Source organism: Grammomys surdaster, unplaced genomic scaffold (genome assembly GCF_004785775.1).
Source record: "Grammomys surdaster isolate TR1022 unplaced genomic scaffold, NIH_TR_1.0 125816, whole genome shotgun sequence".
NCBI lineage: Eukaryota > Metazoa > Chordata > Mammalia > Rodentia > Muridae > Grammomys > Grammomys surdaster.
The window spans coordinates 4,084-24,147 of NW_021620646.1; the positions used below are offsets into that span (position 1 = coordinate 4,084).

A 20,064-nucleotide genomic window follows, 5' to 3' on the forward strand; every position below is an offset into this window, starting at 1 on the left:
TCTGCCTGCATGTCACCTTGCTCCTGCCATGTTGATAGTGCACTAACCTCTGAAAGTGTCAGGAGGCCAATCAAATGCTCTCTTTTCTAAGAGTTGCCTTAATCATGGGGTCTCTTCACAGCAATAGATCTCTGATTAAGGCAGATGACAGTTCATAAATTCCTGTGTGCTCAAGCTTGAAGGGGAAACTTAAGGGTTCATTGAAAAGTCAGAGGGATGGTGTTTTCTTGGGGCAAACAGGTGAAGGAATACTTAGCTGAAGTGGCAGACTGGTCATGGAATGTTTCACTGAAGCAGACACAGGAGAGAGGAGGTTCTTCTAAAGCAAGCACATGAAAGGACATATGATGAAGGATTCCTTGCTAACTACAGCCATGCATTGGTCTGCCTTACAAGGGCAGAGGAGCTCCATTTGTAGGGACTCCCTAGAGAGAAACACACAAAAATCTTCTGGTGGTGTGTTGCAGTTTCTTGGTGCTCCAAGGACTCAGGCTAATTGACAGAGTGATGTAGGATGCAACAGATGCATGTGCTGAGGCAAGAGACACGCTGAGGTGAAATTGGTGGAACCCACGATATATTTGAAGGGAAATATAAAGAAGTGGGCAAACTGTGACTGAGGCCGACCTTGCCTTCCTGGGACAGCTAGCTGTGAATCTAGCCTTTACTGATTTTCCGTGAGAGATGTACAGCCGAGAACATCTCATGGAGCTCCTGCTGGTCCCTTCTGCTGACCTGTGCCAAGGCTGAGGCCTGGCTGTCTCTGCTAGGTACAGCTAAGGCTGTTGATTCATCTTTCCTATACTCACTCTACTGAACTGCTAGGCTGCTCTATCTGTCAAGTGTTTGCAAGTAGAACAAGCTGCAACTGCTGACTCCTGTGAACAGATCTACAGATTTCCAGACAACATAGATGGGAATAGCTCCAAAGAACCATTTATAAACAAGTCTACATCCCCAGTATCCTTGCATTTCCACTACCTGTGGTGTGTGCTGGGCTAGAAGGTAGGCTAAAGCATTTAAGAACCGTCATTACAATTAGACTTTGAAAAAGTAAAAGTTGCACTACCTCATTAAAGTTTCAAGACAGACAGGTTAATTCATGGACATACCCCCAATGAAAATACAGTTTTCAGAAGACCACATTATTATAGATAAGTCACTTCAGTGGCTTTCTGTCTGCCCCAAAGTTCACACAGCAGTCTTTTTTACTAATGAATGACATCTTGGAATAGATTCTTGTTGGTTCACGAATTCTCAAACAACCACAATTCTCTCTTTGGAGCTTGTGATGAGGCAGAGGAAATCCCAGTGCTGGGCTGAGGTTGTTTAAATGACAATTATCTCCCTAATCTCATATAATTGAGTGCTTTGTTTCCCATCTGTGGATTGTTTAGGAAAGATCAGGAAGTGTGGCTCTGTTGGAAGAGGCTTGTCAGTGGGGTTAGGATTTGAAATTTCAAAAGCCTTCACCAGGAACAGTCTCTTCCTCACTGCCTCCTGTCAGTGGTCAGGATGTAAACTCTGGTTTACTGCTCCAGAGTCACACCTGCCTGTGTCCTGGTGAGCTCCTCACCATGATGACACTGGACTAACCCTCTGAAAACATAAGCCAGCTCCCTGTATAATGCTTTGTTCTGTACATTTCCTTAGTCATAAAGACTCTTCACAGCAAGGAAGTAGTAACCGTAACCAAGACAAGGCTTACAGTATTGCTAGTAATGCATTTGTGATTCCTGCTTCTTTTTCATCTCATTGTTCCTTCTTGTACTGCTCAGTAGATTACTCGCTTTCTGATATCAAACGAGTGTCTCTAAAATGATGCTGAAGTAAAGGAAATACTTTGGAGGAGTCCTTTCATGGCCAGATCTTCCTACAACACAGACAAGACTCAAAGCCTGTTCTGCACCATCAGCATGAGTACATAATGCATACATAAGCACTCAGATTGTGCCTGAGGCATGTGTGCTCCCTGGTGTACAGAACTGTCTTCCCTTCTTTGGTAAGGAGGAGGAAGGTGCGCCTGGGTGGACATTGTTCATCTCTGGTTCTTACATCCTAAATTGTTTCAATGAACTGTTATGTGATGAGTACGTTGTATATCTTGTTAAGTCATACATTGTTCAGTACATGACAAAGGCTACTCAAGTATATCACCAGGTAATATCAGCTAAGGGGAGAGTGTGGCTTTATATTTTCCTCTATTGAAATGGTCCCTGAATTCTCAACAGGAACAGTATACTCACAGCTGTAATGGTGCACATTACTTCTGCTTCTTCGGCAGGACCACAGTGTATGTGGGGGGAATGTGAAGGGGAAAATGTTCAAAACTTCTCCTTCAGTGTAATATTAAAGGGACATAAACACTGTCCTCATGGAAATGATGCACCACTGAAGTGTAAGGTACTATACAGCCAGGAGCTGCTTCAGAATATCAGATGGATCCTCCTGGGGCAAGGTTTCTGCAGGGTAGAGCCTAATATTCTGGAAACTGAGATAAAAAATGTTGTACTAAATTATATTAGAGAGGCAATCCAGTTTGGGCTACAAAGTAAATTACAGACCAGTCTGAGATACACAGTGAGATGCCTGAATTATTATTATTATTATTATTATTATTTTTACTGAAGAGATGACCAGAAGAAGCAAAGGTCTCCCATTCTCATGGATTGGCAGGATTAATATAGTAAAAATTGTCATCTTACCAAAAACAATCTATGGATTCAGTGCAATCCCTATCAAAATTCCAAATCAATTCTTCAGAGAGAGGAAGAGAGAGAGAGAGAGAGAGAGAGAGAGAGAGAGAGAGAGAGAGAGAGAGCAATTTGCAAATTCATTTGGAATAACAAAAAACCCAGGATAGCTAGAACAATTCTCAATAATAAAAGAACTTCTGGGGGAATCACCATCCCTGACCTCAAGGTGTACTACAGAGCAATAGTGATAAAAGAAAAAACTGCATTGCATTGGTACAGAGACAGGAAAAGGATCAGTGGAACAGAATTGAAGACCCAGAAATGAACCCACACATCTATGGTCACTTGATCTTTGACAAAGGAGCTAAAACTGTCCAGTGGAAACAGGACAGCATTTTCAACAAGTGGTGCTGCTTCAACTGGAGGACAACATGTAGAAGAATGAAAATTGATCCATTCTTCTCTCCTTGTACAAAGCTCAAGTCCAAGTGGATAAAGGACCTTCACATAAAACCAGATACACTGAAACTAATAGAAGAGAAAGTGGGGAAGACCCTCGAATACCTAGGCACAGGGGAAAAGTTCTTGAACAGAATACCAATGGCTTATGCTCTAAGATCAAGAATTGACAAATGGGACTTCATAAAATTGCAAAGCTTCTGTAAGGCAAAGACACTGTCAATAGGGCAAGCAGCAACCAACAGATCGGGAAAATCCTATATCCAATAGAGGGCTGCTATCCAATATATACAAAGAACTCTTGAAATTAAACTCGAGACAATCAAATAACCCTATTAAAAACGGGGTATAGAGCTAAACAAAGGATTCTCAATTGAGGAAATTTGAATGGCGGAGAAGCACCTAAAAAATGTTCAATATCCTTACTCATCAGGGAAATGCAAATCAAAACAACCCTAAGATTCCACCTCACACCAGTCAGAATGGCCAAGATCAAAAACTCAGGTGATACCAGATGCTGGTGTGGATGTGCACAATAAGGAATACTCCTCCATTGTTGGTGGGATTGCAAGCTGCTACAACCGCTCTGGAAGTCATTCTGGTGATTCCTCAGAAAACTGGGGAAAGCATTACCTGAGGACCCAGCTATACCACTCCTGGGCATATACTCAAAAGATGCTCCAACAGATAACAAGGGCACATGCCCCACTATATTCATAGCAGCCTTATTTATAATATCCAGAAGCTGGAAACAACTCAGATGTCCTTCAACAGAGGAATGGGTACAGAAAATGTGGTACATTTACACAATGGAATATTACTCAGCTATTAAAAACAATGAATTTGAGAAATTCCTAGATAAATGGATGGAATTAGAAAATATCATCTTGAGTGTGGTAACCTAATCACTAAAGAACACACATGATATGTACTCACAGGTAATTGAATATTAGGCCAAATGCTGGCAGTATTCAAGATACAACTCACAGATCACATGAAGCTCATGAACAAGGAAGACCAAAGTGTGGGTGCTTTGGCCCTTCTTAGAAGGAGTAACTAAATACTCATGGGAGCAAATATGCAGACAAAGTGTGGGACAGAAACTAAAGGAGGGGGCGTCCAGTAACTGTTCCACCTGGGTATCCAACCCTTGTGCAGTTACCAAATGTAGATGCTGATGTGGATGTCAGGAAGTGCATGCTGACAGGAGCCTGATACATCTATCACCTTAGAGATCTGCCAGAACCTGACATATACAGAGGCAGATGCTCACAGCTAACCATTGAACTGATCATGTGGTTCCCAATGGAGGAGTTAAAGTGAAGACTGAAGGAGCTGAAAGGGTTCGCAGTCCCATGAGGAGATCAACAATACCAACCAACCAGAGTTCCCAGTGTCTAAACCACCAGCCTTGGAGCACATAGGGAGGGACCCATGCCCCCAAGTGTATACAAAGGGGAAAATGACCTTGTGAGGCAGAGGTAGGTGAAGAAGTCCTTGGTTCAATGAAGGCTGGATGCCCCAGTGTGGGGGAAATCGAGGGTCTGGAGGTGGGAGTGTGAGTGTGGGTGGGGGCATATTCTCATAGAAGCATTTGGATCGGAGATGGGATAGGGGGCTAAGAATATAGTTGTGCTGCCCCCTCGTGGTTATCATGAGAACTGCTTTAGTGCAAGTCATGTCTAATGTTGGTGAGGGAGAGAACACAGGCTTTGAACTGGAGCATAGTCTCATGACATATAAATCTTTGTATCTTAGTTATATGTAATATAAACCGCATCATGAGAACTACATCAGTGCGAGTCAGGCCTGATGGTGGGAGGGGGAGAACATAATCTGTGAACTGGAGTTGATGGGATCTTATCTCTGGAGTTTGGGGAATCTTTTCACCTCTGTATATTCTCAGGGCTTATACAACTTCGTATCTTAGGAATATGCAATATAAACCCGAGATTGTAACACAATCCTGGTCTAAGGTGAATATAAATATTAGACATAATGAAGCTATAGAAGCTAGTACACGCACATGCATGTGCACACTCAGAACACACATCTCGTTAATTTGCTTGAGAAAACACATCCACTAGGAAACTACCACCAGCTCGAAAGCAGAGGTTCACTTCATCTGTGACCAATATCTATTCCTGGAGGCATGGCGAAGCTGTACTCCCCAGACTATGGAAGTCTCCATGGAAATATCTTCAAGGTTATAGATGAACATTGTCGTCGTGGCCATAGATGAGCTCTTTTATAGTCCACACCAGACAAAGGAGGTCTCCATGGAAAAGTCTTCCAGTTTGTCACTTCCTATGTGAAAAAAATAAGGCCCTTCCAGATGCCGGGCATTGAACCCGGCACCTCATGCATGCAAACCATGTGCTCTACCACTGAGCTACATCCCCATGTCTAGCCCAGAGATGGTCAAAGCCTATATGAATCCAAAGTGCCGGAAGCTGCCTTCAAACAGCTTGAAAGGATCGGAATCATTTCTTTGTGTATGATTTATGATTTCTAGTTTAGTACTTTCATGGGATTTTTATGTTATTTCTTCTATGAGAAAAGAATCTATTTCCAATGAAAAGGAAATAATATTAATAATAAGAAATTTTGTGTTCTTTAAAACTTGGCATATCTACAATAAATGGAGAGTATCATGTCAAATTAATTATAATGTGTTTCTGCAGGGTTAGTAAGATCAGGCCATATTGAAGCAGGGTTTGGGAAGATGGCATTGTGAGGTTGGGTACAGCAAGGCCAGCTGGGGCTACATTTAGCCTTGTGTCCCCCCATTCAGCAGAGGCTTCAGGCATGAAAATGACTTCGGGCTAGGACAGGGTAGTAGGCTCAGATATTTTGGCCAACCTAATAAGCCTTTAAAAACAATGATCACAGGAGAGTGATCACTGGCCTTTGTTTGTTGCCTTGCTTGTTCCTTGACTATTTGTGTTTATTGTCTTGCTTGTTCCTTGACTGTTTGCATCTATTGTATTGCTAGTTCCTCAACCCTGAACTGTATTTGTAGAGGAGGATGGACTTGTCGGGCATCAGTGAGAGAGGAGGTCCTTGGTTCCATGAAGGCTGGATGCCCAGTGTGGGGGAATTCGAGGGTGGGGAGGTGGGAATAGGTGGGTTGGTGGAGGTACACTCTCATAAAAGCAGGGGCGTGGGATAGGAGGTTCAGGGGGAATGGGGCAAGGGAAAAGGGGATAGCATCTGAAATGTAAATAAATAAAATATCCAGTTGAAAATAAAAAGAATATACAATGCCTTGATGCCTGTCCAGTCTATGATACTGAAAACTGGTCTGCCATTGCAAGGAAAAGTGAGAACCCAATTGTTTTTAAGATACTTGGGTGAAAGGGACAAGGGACATGGCTTTAGCTGTATCATAAAAGACACCGATGTTTTCTTGCAGCTCAAGAGTTTATTAATGAAGGGGACTGGGCCATTTGGAGTTCGTACGGTTGGCCACTACAGTTGCATCCTGGCTCTTAATGAGGAAGAGAGTCACCTGCAGTTGTTGGCCACAGGTGATGTTATCCCAGCATTATAATGAGACCTCTCTTTGAATTCCTGGTGCCAGGACTTGGGACCAGCATTATCAAATAGGTTTTTCTTCATTTTCTTCTGCATTTGGTGGAGAGATGATATTTTTTAGGATTTCAGCATAGTAAGGGCTAAACACATGCTGGTTGTGGTGCATCAGATTAACAAATTTCCAGCCTAGTTCTGCCAACTCTGGCTCAATGAAAAGAAGGCCTCCAGGGAAGTCTAGAAGAGATTCTTGCATGCCACGAATCAAACAGCATTTAAGAAATAAATGTATCCGTTGTTCTGTAATGGGGGAAAAAAGAAAGTAGGAACAGGTTTCAGAAGAAACTGACAGTTCACTGTCTGCTCACCAAAGTTTTACTTTTTTTTACTGTGGTGGTTTTAACAAGATGGCCCCAATAGGCCAATGTTTGAATGTTTAGTCACCAAGGAGTAGAAATTTTCAATAAGATAAGAAGTATTAGGAGATGTGGCCTTTTTGAAGGAAATATGTCACTGGATATGGGCATTAATGTTTTAATAGCCCATGCCAGACCCAGACTCTTTCATTTGGTTGCAGATCAGGATATGGCTTTCAGCTACTTCTTCAGTACTATTCCAGCCTGCTACCATGTCCCATGCCATAATGATAATAAACTACACCTCTGAAACTGAAAGCAATTCCCCAATTAAATGCTTTCTTTTATGAGAATTGCCTTGGTTGTGGTATCTCATCACAGATATCAAATAGTGATCCAGACATTCATTTGCTGATTTGTATATATGATTTCAGTTCTGTTTGGAATGAAGACATGCCATCAAACACAAAAAGATAATGAATTATCAAAAATGATAATCTAAGACCTGAGGTGTAACTTTAATAGCCAAATGCTTGCATAACATATGCAAGATATGGAGATTGATCCACAACACATACCCTCAAAAAACACACAGGCACAATGGTGAAATCAGAAAGACAATTATGGCTTTTGGTCATTGGATTACTTCTTTAAACTATTTTACATATCTATAATTGAGATGCTAGTATGTATTTTGCCTAGCAAGATCATCATAAACATCAAACTTGAAATTCCGAGAACATATATTAAAGCTGGTATACTAAGTTCAGACCCATGTACAAAAATTGGAGTGTAAGAAGTTAAAAGAAAACTAGCCAGGGCCTGGAGAGATGGCTCAATGGTTAAGAACACTGGTTGCTGTGCTTCCAGAGGTCGTGAGTTCAATTGCAACCACATGGTGGCTCACAACTATCTGAAATGTGATCAGATGCCCTCTTCTAGCATACAGGTGTACATGCAGATAGAATACTCTTGCATAAAATAAAATAAGAAAACTGGCCAAGTTTACTGTGTCTATTCCACAATATAATATGTTTTATTCTATATTGTAATTCAGCATTAAACCCAACAATGAGTATAGGAATCTGTATAGTACCTTAAATCCTAGAGTAAGGACAGTTTTCCAACATAGGGTTTTGGAGTGGTTCTATCCCCCCCCCATCTCCTCTCTCTCCTCTCCCACTCTGTCCCTCTCCCCCTCCCTCCCTCCCCCCTCCTGTCTCCTCTTTCTCTCTGCCACTCTCTCCCTCTCCCTCTCCCTCTCTCTCTGCCTCTCCCTCTCCCTCTCCCCCTCTCTCTCTCCTCTCTTAAGTAGCCTCTCCTTACTGTCTGTTCATGTTCACATGTAAGTTGGGTATAATCCCACCTCTGACCATTCTGTCAAATTGTTCTCTGATTCATCACTTTGTCTGCCCTTTAAATAGAGGTCACTTTCAAACATGGCTGTTTCCTTCTACAAAGTAACTTTACCTTCATTGTTTTGGATTAAAGGTGTGTGGTAAGGGTATGCCTACAGTCTTTTGATGTGATGCCTTGGCAGAGCACCCATGTTGCTGGATTAAATTTCTTCTACATACCACCACTTTCTGGCTCCATATTTTTAAAATGTTCAGTAAGTCTCAGAGCAGAGTCAAACTCCCACCTGGCATGTTATTGATATTTCTTAACCACTTTCTGAACTCTTACCGATGATGGTACGAATGCAATTCTCTTTCTTGGCAATGTTCCGGAGTTGTCCTACAAGTGATGCCCTGTTTTCACTGCTCAGCGCAGTTAGACCTGTGTCTTTGAGACCTTGATGTATTTCCTGAGATACTTGTTCACTCACACTTAACATAGATTCTTCTGGCCTAGATAAGTGAAGATAGAAAATAGAGTTTCTTTGATATAAGGGACAAACCCAGAAAGACCCATATTAGAAGTTAAGCATTCCCAAGGGAAAAAATGTGATTCTCTCACCATCAATAAACAATCTGAATCAATGAGCATGTAAAATAGTCCTGTTATTAACCTTAAGGTACCAAATTATTCATACATATAGTACTATATGCCAACTATATGGAACAATATATATTGGAGAAGGGTTTGGTTACATTCCAAGAGCCATTCAATACGCTTTTAAGTAGTGAAGATTTAAATGTTGTTGAAAGGTATTCATAGATACTTTACATAATAGTCTTTCCTAGTTTACCAAAAAATTACAAATAAATTTCTATTTCCTCTTTCTACTTTGATATGGAATCTCTATGCCATAGGTATAAATAATAAAAATCCACTGTCCTTTGATGAAATATATATTTTTTCACTATTAGAAAACATAACGAAATTTGTAGCAAAGTAACCATCTTATTCTCCTTCTGGGCTGAAAACTTTTTATTTTTCTCTATGGCAAACCTAATGTATCAACACTTTTGCATCTTGTTCCAAAAATCCTTTGTGTGAAGAATATTGGAATATTATATTGCCTGTCTATGGCCTAAATGCCATATTATATTCCATTCTAAAAGAAATTTATAAGACAGCTGGTAAGATTGCTCCCTTGGTAAAGTGCTTGTCACACAAGCATGAGAGCCTGAGTATAGCTCTGTAGTCAAAAGTGACGATTCACGACTGTAATCACAGCACTAGGGAGGCAGACACAGGTGGCTTACTAGAACTTGTTGAGCAGCCAGTCTAGCCTAATTAGTCAGCTTCAACTTCAATTAGAGACCATGTTTCAAAAAATAAGGTAGAAAGCAAGAGAAAGACCCTGAAGTTGACCCCTGGCCTTGACACGTGGCATGTACACATACTTGCACAGACAAATGCACACACACACACACACACACAGAGAGAGAGAGAGAGAGAGAGAGAGAGAGAGAGAGAGAGAGAGAGAGGGAGAGAGAGAGAGAGAGAGAGATCAATGAAACATACTTGGAGCTAAATTCTTCTGTTAGAGCCTTCGTTATGCACTTCAGTTTATCCACAAATTCTGGTGAGCTGAATAAAACACCACAAGAGAAACTTCTAGCCACAAGTAAAACTGAGGCTAGAATGGTCAAGTGGCGCAATTTGGATCTCATGGTCTGCAATCGTGCTTTATCCATCAGCAGAGTCTGTATAAGCAAGAAAGAAAATGCTGTTAGGAGAGTTCTAATGGGGATTCTAGGTAAAGAATAACAAAGTAAATGCCTGAACACACATCCATACCTCAGGAAATTCTTCGCTCCCATGGTCCCTGAGAACAAGATTTAGGTACCCTTGATATAGCACTATTGTAAGACTGGGTGGATCTGGGTCAGGTTTTGGAGATGGAAATGAACTTATTGTGCCAGAAGAGGTGCTTGGAGTGACAGATGCACGTTGTAGTGATGCTGTAAGCTCTGTGGCAGCTCTAGCCATCCATTTTGTGGTACAATCAAGAAGATCTATGAAAGAAAGTTGAACATGTATGTTTAAATGCCAAAGCATAAAGTTGGAGACTTTGTATATACTTTCTTGATGAAGAAAACATTAATTTTAAAAGCTTGGAGGTGAAATAGTTATTTCCTTCCAGAATAGCTTTCATAGTACAAGAAGGCACTATGCAGGCAGCTGCTGGCAAACTCCAAACCAAACTGTGGACTCTGTTTACCCCAATGCCAATTTTCCAGGCCAGATCTGCTATACTACAACCAATATGGAGGTAATCAATAACTTTCTAATGGGGTGTGTAACCCACTCCATAAGAGGGAGTTCATGCATGGCTTTGTGTAACTGGCAAAGACTCATGGGTAGGGAACTCATAGTCCCTAGGGGTGAACCTATTCACTCATTTTTCTAAATAGAGATGTTGTTAACTTATCTCTACATATTTATGTTTATATGCACAGATATGTGTTCTTTGTAACCTTGATCAGAGAAGCTTCTTTTTGCAGTAAACACCAGTTAATACAAAGATTGTGGCTTCTCAAAATTGTAAGAATAAGTAAATGTTGTACATTCTGCTCTAAACAGAACATCTATCACACCCTCTCCAAAGCTCAGGAAATATCATAGAAAAGAAGGCATAAACAGTATGAAAGTGGGATAACAGAGAGGAGGGCAATGGATTGTTATATTCTGGACATGACATAGTTATTACAATTGTGTTCTCAAAGCAGCTGTCATAGGCTGTACTGTGTCTGCATAAGATTGGAGCTGTCAAAACTCAGTCATGGGTAGGGGAAGGGCTTATTGTGCTGTACTGTCCTTCAGGAACTACTTTGATGGCTACTGGAGGAAGAGGAGTCATTCAATGATCTACCACCAAGTGAGATGCTCCTACTCCAGTGGATGGTTCTACACCCATAATGATTTAGGTAATCTTCAAATTCAGATGGTCATTAAAAAAGGCAGGAAAGTAAGAGAAGATTTTTTAAAAGGGAAATTTTGGTGATGGGAGGGCATCAGAAAGGCTGGGCTTGAGACTAATCAGATTATACCATGTACATGTATGAAATTATCAAAGAATAAATTTAATTTTTAAAAAAGTGAATTGAATAGGACTTTCTGTCTTGGAAAATTTTGCTTCTCATTCAAGAAGTAAACTTTCTATTCAAAATAGAAAAACACTGTAAAAAAAAAAACAAATTAGAGGCCAATTTCCCTCTCTAGTTAAATTTTAAACGTACCAGGCTGCTTGTCAAGGAGTTCTTGGAATTTAGCTCGTTCATATTGTATAGAATGGTCCTGTAAATATGGTCGAATGTTCTTGAAAGTATAGTTCACCATGTCCATTTTCATCAGGCCTAGAACTTGGAAGATACCCCTGTCACAGAAAAATACAGAACATTTAGTTTGAAAGGAAATCTGGTGTTCAAGAGTGGAACTCAAGGAAAGAATAATAAAATCCCAGTATTGAGAATAGGAAAGGAGCTGAAAAATACTGAATTCAGTTAAACATAGCTAGGATTTGAACATGTAGTCCAAAAATAAACTTTAGTTGCTTTGAGTAGGGGCCTAATGGGAGGTGTCATGAGGGCTTCAGTTTTACAAATAAGTGGATTCTATTATAAAAGGACCTGAGGCTAAGAATTTAATGTTGCTCTATTTGACCAGGTAATGCTCTTTATCATGTTATAATATATCAAGTATACTCTTATCTCCAGAACTGTAATAAATAAATCTATGCTTTTTAGAAATTACAGAAACTTGAGTATTTTGCCTGAGTGCAACAAAATAGACTATGGGAGATTACTTTTGAAAATTAGAACTGCTGATCCACCAAATATATGAAAATGGGCAGAATCTAAAGATTTAGAGAAACAGGCTATAAAAAAAGGTTTGCTGATATGACTGGGCTATTAAGGATCTAAGAAGGAAAGAATATCTGTAGTATGTTTGATGTTCTTGGTCATTACTAAAATATTAATTACCAAATGTTGGCAGAAATACAGATACTAAAGGCCATTATGATGAAGTTTCAAATTAAAATAAAAAGTTTTACTGGAAAACAGATAGGATTCCCTTATAGGAAAGTAGATTAAAAGTCACCTTTGATATGAACTATCAGATACTTTAAATTGTGTCCATTTTCAAAGTGCTTTACAGAAGGTAGGTTTTGAGAGCAATGCTCTAAGATATTAGGGAAACGAAATTTCTTAGCATGATACTGAAGGAATTACCTGGCTACTTTTTTTTTATTTATTATATGTAAGTACACTGTAGCTGTCTTCAGACACCCAACAAGAGGGCATCAGATATCATTACAGATGGTTGTGAGCCACCATGTGGTTGCTGGGATTTGAACTCATGACCTCTGGAAGAGCAGTCAGTGCTCTTAACCACTGAGCCATCTCACCAGCCCTCCTGGCTACTTTTAATCACGTGCAGAAATACATGAAAAGAAAATATATAGCTTAAAGGTGAGGTTCATAATTGAAACATAAGGAGGGTAGACTAACTTGAAAAATTAAAGCCTGGCAATGTAAATAGTAAAAAAGCCATTAGGATCAAACCAAATATACCAAGTAATTCCTTTTCTAAAGAGCTGAGTATGGATAGAAGGAAATTGTATGCTGATCATACAGCAATGGGAAATACACCCTCGAATTTCCAAGATCTTCGAGGCAAGTAAGAACCTTTATTGTAAGATTACAAGGATGTACCCACAGGATGCCACCATTTGCTTGCCAAGAGACTCTGCTTCCTGAATTTCAGTATAGTGTCCCTCAGCCAACACAACCACCACAATGCAAACAAGCTGAGGTGCATCTTAGGCTCCACTCAAAAAGTCAGAAAAGACAATGGTAAGCTTTAATAATGCCCTAATGGTCCTAGTAATGTAAGCACACAGAATACATGAGCTATGAAGCAATAACAGTCTCTGTCTTGGTTTCAAAACATATATGAAATATTCTGGCAGCTTAGGCAAAAGTATGCCCTAGAGGTAGAGTTGACAGAGTATCCACACACATGGCAATGCCTAGTGGAGCTGCTGGGCAGCCTCCAAAACTCCAGCACTATAGAATTTCAATGCTATACAGAATGCTACAAGTAAGAGACTCAAATTCAAAACCATGTCTGATACAGGGATGAGCCCTGTAAAACTATGGACGTTGGCCTGTCAAAAACTATGCAAATATCTTTTTAAAAGAACTCTTTATGAAACAGACTAATACATTAAATAAATGCACCATTCAGGGACCAAAGGCCAAATGGTGAGTTGGCAGCAGAACTAAAAAGAGACACATGTTGACATTTCAACAACCATTCTAGAGCTCTTTGCACAGTGGCTACTCTGCTACATTTGGAAAAGGGTAGTCAATACAAGGAAAAATTGCCACAGCACTAACAATTATCTATGAAAGGTTGAAATGTGGGTGATAAAAAATAATATCATTTTTCTTTTCTGTTTGTTTTAGCTGTAAAACATTGAGAATCCTTGTTTCTGTTTCTGCAGAGTTTAGACTGGAAATAGAACACTTGAGTTGGGGTGGCTCGAAATCTGTAGAATTAGTACTCTACTTAAATGCCTTAAAAACACTTCGTGAAATGTATGGAATCCAAATGATCATTTACATGGCATTAAAATCAAACAGCCATACTGACCTTACCAAGTAAAAGGACAGGGAGTAAAACCATGTTAGTCAGTAGTGCTTCTCAGCCTGGGACATAGAATATGTTTTACACACCGTGTAACAGCTAATGTGGAAACCCATAGCTAATCAAAGGGCTAAAATAAGTGATTGTTGAGTGCCCAGACATAAAGAAGTCATGTATGTCATTGCTTCCATGGTCCAGCAGGTATTATAGAAGATGAGGAGGTAAAGATTGTTAAACTCAAAGGATGAAGAGGAATGCTGGATTTAGCAAGGCCATTACAATTACCAACATGTAGCAGTTGCAGATACCTGTGCATGTACTGCATAAAATCAGAAACAAACTTCAGAAGAGGAATAATTGGGAAGAAAAAAATGGATCGGCAGGATTGAAAGAGGAATAGTAAAGAATAATATGCATTGTATATAGTATGAAACCCAAAAATATTAAACAAGAGGGGTTGGAGAGATTGCTCAGTTGTTAATGGCACTTACTGCTCTTACAGAGAAATGGATTCATTTGCAGCAGTCACATGGTTGGTCAGAAACATCTATAACTCCAGTTCCAGAAGATCCAACACTGACTTCTGGCCACAGCAAATACTAGGCATACACACTGTGCACATACACACATTTTGACAGGCAATATGTTCGTAAACATAAAATAATTTTAAATAAATAACTTGTTAAAATTTAAAAAGTAAACAGAGAAAATAGAAGTGAAAACTTATGTTAGCCATGTCTTCAGCATAAGACATAGGTCTACTATAATATTTGGCTCAAATTTTCTTTCATGATACATAAGGTGGATTTCAGGAGTAGGGTATGGTATCGTTTGAAAATAGGTTTCTGCTCAAAAACTAGTAAACCTCAAACCCAACTGTGAGATACTGAGATGGTGGAAAGCTTAATCCAATTATGGAGTTTATAAATGAAGCCTTTAAACCATCACCAGGATTACACAAGAATGGCGGGCTAGAAATCACCATGATTGAATAGAAGTGATTTCACAAAATCAGAAAAACTAAATATCTCTCTCTCTCTCTCTCTCTCTCTCTCTCTCTCTCTCTCTCTCTCTCTCTCTCTCTCCTTCTTTCATCCTGTGTTGTTCTCTAACACCTCAAGATCCCACCAGAAACAACACTTTCATTGGATGCAGCCCCTCAGCCTTGGACTTCAAGGATGGGAGCCAAAATATTTACCTTTCTCTTTGTAATTTACTCATACTGAGATATCATGCTATTAACAACAGAAAATACATTAAAAGAGCATGACTCTATTCTTGCCTCAGTAACTGTACTGGATCTTTGATGCTTTCTAGTTCCTGAACAGCTTCATCTCTAACTGGTGCACACATGAGGGCCATCAATTTGAGAATATAGTTGGAGAGATGTGGAACATCCAGAGCCCCATGCTCTGTTTCTTGTTTGAGGAGATCCAAGTCCAGTGCCTCTTCAATTTCATTTCTTAGACGATTCTGACGTGGTAGTAGTAGTGACATTAAAATCTGCCCACAAAGGAAAAATCAAAGGAGCCACATTATGTTTAGAATCCTAAACATGCACCCAGTGAACAGTACTTTCAAGCTAAAGGCATGTCAGACTTTGTTTTCTAGGGGGTCAAGAAAGTGGGTCTCTAAATTTCTTGCATAGTTACTATTCTCTGTTTAGAAGATGATTATAATTCTAGGCTTCATGGAAATTATAGCAATAGTCATTATTTTTAAGGGAAATGATCTTAAAACCAGGAATAAAAATAACACTGAGACAACATTTAAGTATAGGCCACAACAACATATTCACCTCCAAAAAAATAATGATGCCCTTAACAGAAGTTAAGGGCAACTTTAGATTAGTTTACTCCAAAGAGCAAGGGAAAATAAGCAAGATGTTCTTTTTCAGTGTTTTTTTTTCTGGAAACAAGGTCTCACTGTGGAGCCCTGGCTGTCCTGTGTAAGTCAATCTGTAGACCAGGCTGGCCTCGAACTCAGAGATCTGCCTGTGTCTGCCTCCTAAGTGCTGGGATTAAAGGCATGCACCACTACCACCACCTGGTAAGCAAGTTACTCTTAAATGGTCACTTGAAATAGCTTTTTGACTTAAAATGTAAATCCCTGTGGGTAATAGGGTTTTTTTTTTTTTGGTGTTTCTGGAACACTTAAAAACATAGTAGTAATTGAGTAAAAATATGTTTTATTGAATGATACATTACGTTTTTAAATGAGAGTCAATACATCCCATATGTATTCATAAAAGCTACTTAGAAGATTAATAATGTGAATATTAATAATCCAAGGTCTAAGGTGGTCTGGGGACTTTGTATCAATATAGCAAAAACTGGGTACTCACCTGCTTTATGTTTTTTATAAGTTCAAGAGCACAAGAAAAGTCAGGAGGAGTTTGTGACAGTTGATCTTTCAAGTGGTCCCAAAATGCATTATACATTGTCTCCACAAACTTACTTTCCACACTATTAAGAAAGTTAAATGTGTAAATTGATCTTTACCTAGAGATTTGATACAGGATCATGATCCTTCAAACAGTATTTAAAATCATGGAAAAACAAGCAAACTGATAGGCCAGAGAGGAGTTATGATTTGAGAAGTGCTGAAAAAATAGCTGTAGTTAGTCTCAGATGAAAAACAACAAACAAACACTCTTGGATCCTCTCAAAACAATACCAGAATGTCAGTCAGTGTCTGTCTCCCTGCCCCCAACCAAATGCCCTACTTTCTCCCTCTGTCCCTCCTTTTCTTCCAATATCTCCCCTGTCTCTCTCTTCATCTCTTCTCTCTCCCTCTCTCAATATACATCTCTCTCTCTGTGTGTCTCTCTCTGTGTCTCTCTCTCTCTGTGTCTCTCTCTCTGTTTCTGTCTCTCTCTGTCTCTCTCTCTCTCTCTCTGTCTCTCTCTCTCTCTGTCTCTCTCTCTCTCTCTCTCTCTCTCTCTCTCTCTCTCTCTCTCTCTCTCTCTCTCTCTCTCTGTCCGGTTTTCTCAAGTTGTGTCTTCTCTGACTGTCTCTGCTCTCTCTGTGTTCTCTCTCTCTCCTTCTCTTTCTTTCTCCCTTCCCCTCTTCCCTCCCTCTCTTCTCCCTCTCTCCCTCCTTCCCTCCTCTTCCCTGTTCTTCTCCTCTCCTTTCCCTCCCCCTTTGGAAGAACCATAAACTAAAACTGAGACTCTGACTTTTGATCATAATTCTGCATCTAGCTTAGATGTGTAACTTCATGGTACGTGATATTTTTCACTTAGGTATGAAGTATAGGAAGGATTTTTTTTCATGTTTATAATGCTGAAGGATTTCGTGCACTTCACAGAACTAAATAAAATTTATGACTTTCCCCTTCCTAACCTGTTCTTCACTTACCTTATTCCTAAAAAAACAGGAAGTTTACTTTTTCCCCCAAACTTTATGAATTGAACTAAGAAGATCCTAGGATACATGTGTTTTGGTGAAAACTCCATTAATGGAAGATATACTCACTTCATATGTGTCATTATTAGCAACAAGCAAAATAAATGCAACACACATGAGAATCCCAAGAAACAAGACAGTGCTTTAGTAACAGAATCCCTACAGTAGCAAAATAAATGAGGCATTCAAGGTGGGAAATTTAAAAAGCTATGAAATAACATTCTGGCAAAAAGTATTCTTTTAACTCTTCATACTTACCTACACTGTGTGTGTACATGTGCACACATACAAAGTGTCACAGAATCTGTTTGGTGGTAAGAGGATAAATTATATAATTTGGTTCTCTTCTTCTACCATGTGAGTCCCAGGGATAAAACGGGTCAACAGCAAGCACCTTTACCTTCTAAGCCATTTTCTAGCCCACATGTAAATGCTAGCAATCCATTAGAAACATTCAATTTATACTGAAAGACTCCTTCATGTACTTCAATATCAATATAAATGAATTGAATCGATATAATTATGAAGAACTTCAATAAGGCTCGTTTTTCTTATTCAAACAGAAAGTATAAATCTGAAACCTCTTACTCGTGACAAATGGCAATATCATTATTAGAAAAATTATTTGTGATGTTAGAGAGATGGCTCAGTGGTGAAGAGCAATGGAAGCTCCTCCTCTCCAGGGCCATGGCTTGAATCCCATAACTCCATGGTAGCTCACAGCTGTCTAACTCTAGTCCTAGGGTATGTAGTGCCCTTTTCTGGTCTTCTTGGGCACTGCATGCATGTGGTGCAAAGACATATATGGAGACAATAGATCCACAAAGAGAAAATGAAATCAAAATTGAGGAAAGAAAAGTTGTTTATCTGCACAGACTTAATTGACAGAAAAATAGGACTACCTTGTAATAGCTCTACTCTTCAAGTTGATCTGCAAAGATATGAAATTCTTCACTAGAACCTAAGGCTTAACATTTTGACAATAATTACATTGGCTTATTTGGTATTTAGATATTATTTGATATTTTCATACCTTGTGTGCCTGTATGTGTGTGACTGTTGTCTCTGTGTATGTAGTCTATGTGCTCCTCTGGGAGTTCACACATAGAGGCTGGAGGATCTTAGATATCTTATTCTGTCATTCTACACCTCATTCCCTTGAAATAGGACCACTGACTGCACCTGGAGGTAGGGTAGCAATCCTTTGTTTCTGCTGCACATATAGCTTGGGACCATGCCATATTTTACATGGGTTCTGAGTATTAGATCTTCATGTTTGTTCAGTAACTGGGCTTAGCCACAAGACCATCCTTCATCCCCCCTTGACCACTTGTACTTATTTGTATTTTACATGCATTGGTGTTTTGCCTGCATGGATATCTGTATGAGAGTGTCGGATACTCTAGAAGTGGAGTTACGATTATGAGCAGTCACTTGGATTCTGGGAATTGAATCCAAGTCCTCTGGAAGAGCAGCCAGTGCTCTTAACTGCTGAGCCTTCTCCTAGTCACTTGAACACTTTTACATTAAATAATTATACTGCTTACTCTGCTGTATAATTTAATTTAATATTTAATACTATTTAAGACAGACTCAGTTGCTGCGTGTTTTAATAAAACAAGCCAAACATGATCAAAAATCATCTATGCTATGGAATTATGCCAAGAAGAGCAGTCATTCACCAAATAAATAAATAAATAAATAAATAAATAAATACCTGTCTTCAGGTAAATCATTCTTTTCTACAACGAAATCTTGGTTTACGACGATTTCGTGAGCAATACTCAATTTGGAAACTTCATTAACTTTTCCTCTATCTTCATTAGAAACTGTTGCAGGCTCGTTCTCTAAAAAAGAAAGCATAATAACTATCAAAAGAGATAAGAGAGCTAAAGACACAACCAGTGTGTCAGAGACATACACATAAATAGAACCATAGAGCCATAAAAAGTGAGGGCCAGAAGTAGAGATACAGCTGAGAGCCAGAGCACCAGAGCCAGAACCAGAGAACCAGAGTCAAAGAATGAGAGTCATAACCAGAGCCAGAGAGGTATAGCCAGAGAGCTAAGAGCCAAAGCCAGAACCAGGCACAGAGCCATAGAAAGAGCTAGAAAGCCAGAGCCTGACACCAAGAGCCACGGGCAGAGCAAGAGCAAGAGAGCCAGAAATCCAGAGCAAGAACTAGAGAGAGAGAGAGAGACATAGCCAGACAGCTAGAGTAATAGCCAGAGCCAGAGAGCCAGGGACCCAGATCCAGAGAGCTAGAGTAAGAACCTGAGAGCCAGAGCCATAGGCAGAGACAGGCCCAGAGCCAGGACCAGACAGACAGAGACCAAGAGCCAGCTCGAGAGACCAGACCCATATCTAGAACCGGTGCCATACAACCAGAGTCAGAAAAACCAGGGAGCCAGAGAGTCAGAGTCATAGCCAGAAGCAGAGAGCCAGACCAAAATGCAGATATTCATAGCTGAAGCTACATACAGATTCAGAGCCAGAGAGCCAGAGGCCAGAGCCATTGCATGAGAGCCACTCTGAGAGCCAGAGCCAGAGAGCCAGCAAGCTAGAGAG

General features: G+C 39.8%; 1 protein-coding gene across 2 annotated transcripts; it reads right to left on the minus strand.

Annotated features, from left to right (window-relative positions):
• Positions 1-6,756: 6,756 nt before the first annotated feature.
• Positions 6,757-16,544, minus strand: LOC114640423 (T-complex protein 11 X-linked protein 2-like). 2 transcript variants are annotated; one of them, XM_028789323.1, is made up of 7 exons: positions 16,434-16,544; positions 15,372-15,592; positions 11,677-11,813; positions 10,235-10,452; positions 9,959-10,140; positions 8,732-8,895; positions 6,757-6,989 (listed from the first exon to the last, which is right to left on the minus strand). In XM_028789323.1, the coding sequence occupies exons 1-7, from the start codon at positions 16,527-16,529 to the stop codon at positions 6,757-6,759; spliced, it is 1,251 nt and encodes a 416-aa protein (XP_028645156.1). In that variant the 5' UTR covers positions 16,530-16,544. The 2 variants fall into 2 exon arrangements, with proteins under 2 accessions (XP_028645156.1, XP_028645155.1); XM_028789322.1 differs by lacking the exon at positions 16,434-16,544 and having other exon boundaries at positions 6,965-7,008; positions 15,372-15,451.
• Between the last annotated feature and the right edge of the window lie 3,520 nt (positions 16,545-20,064).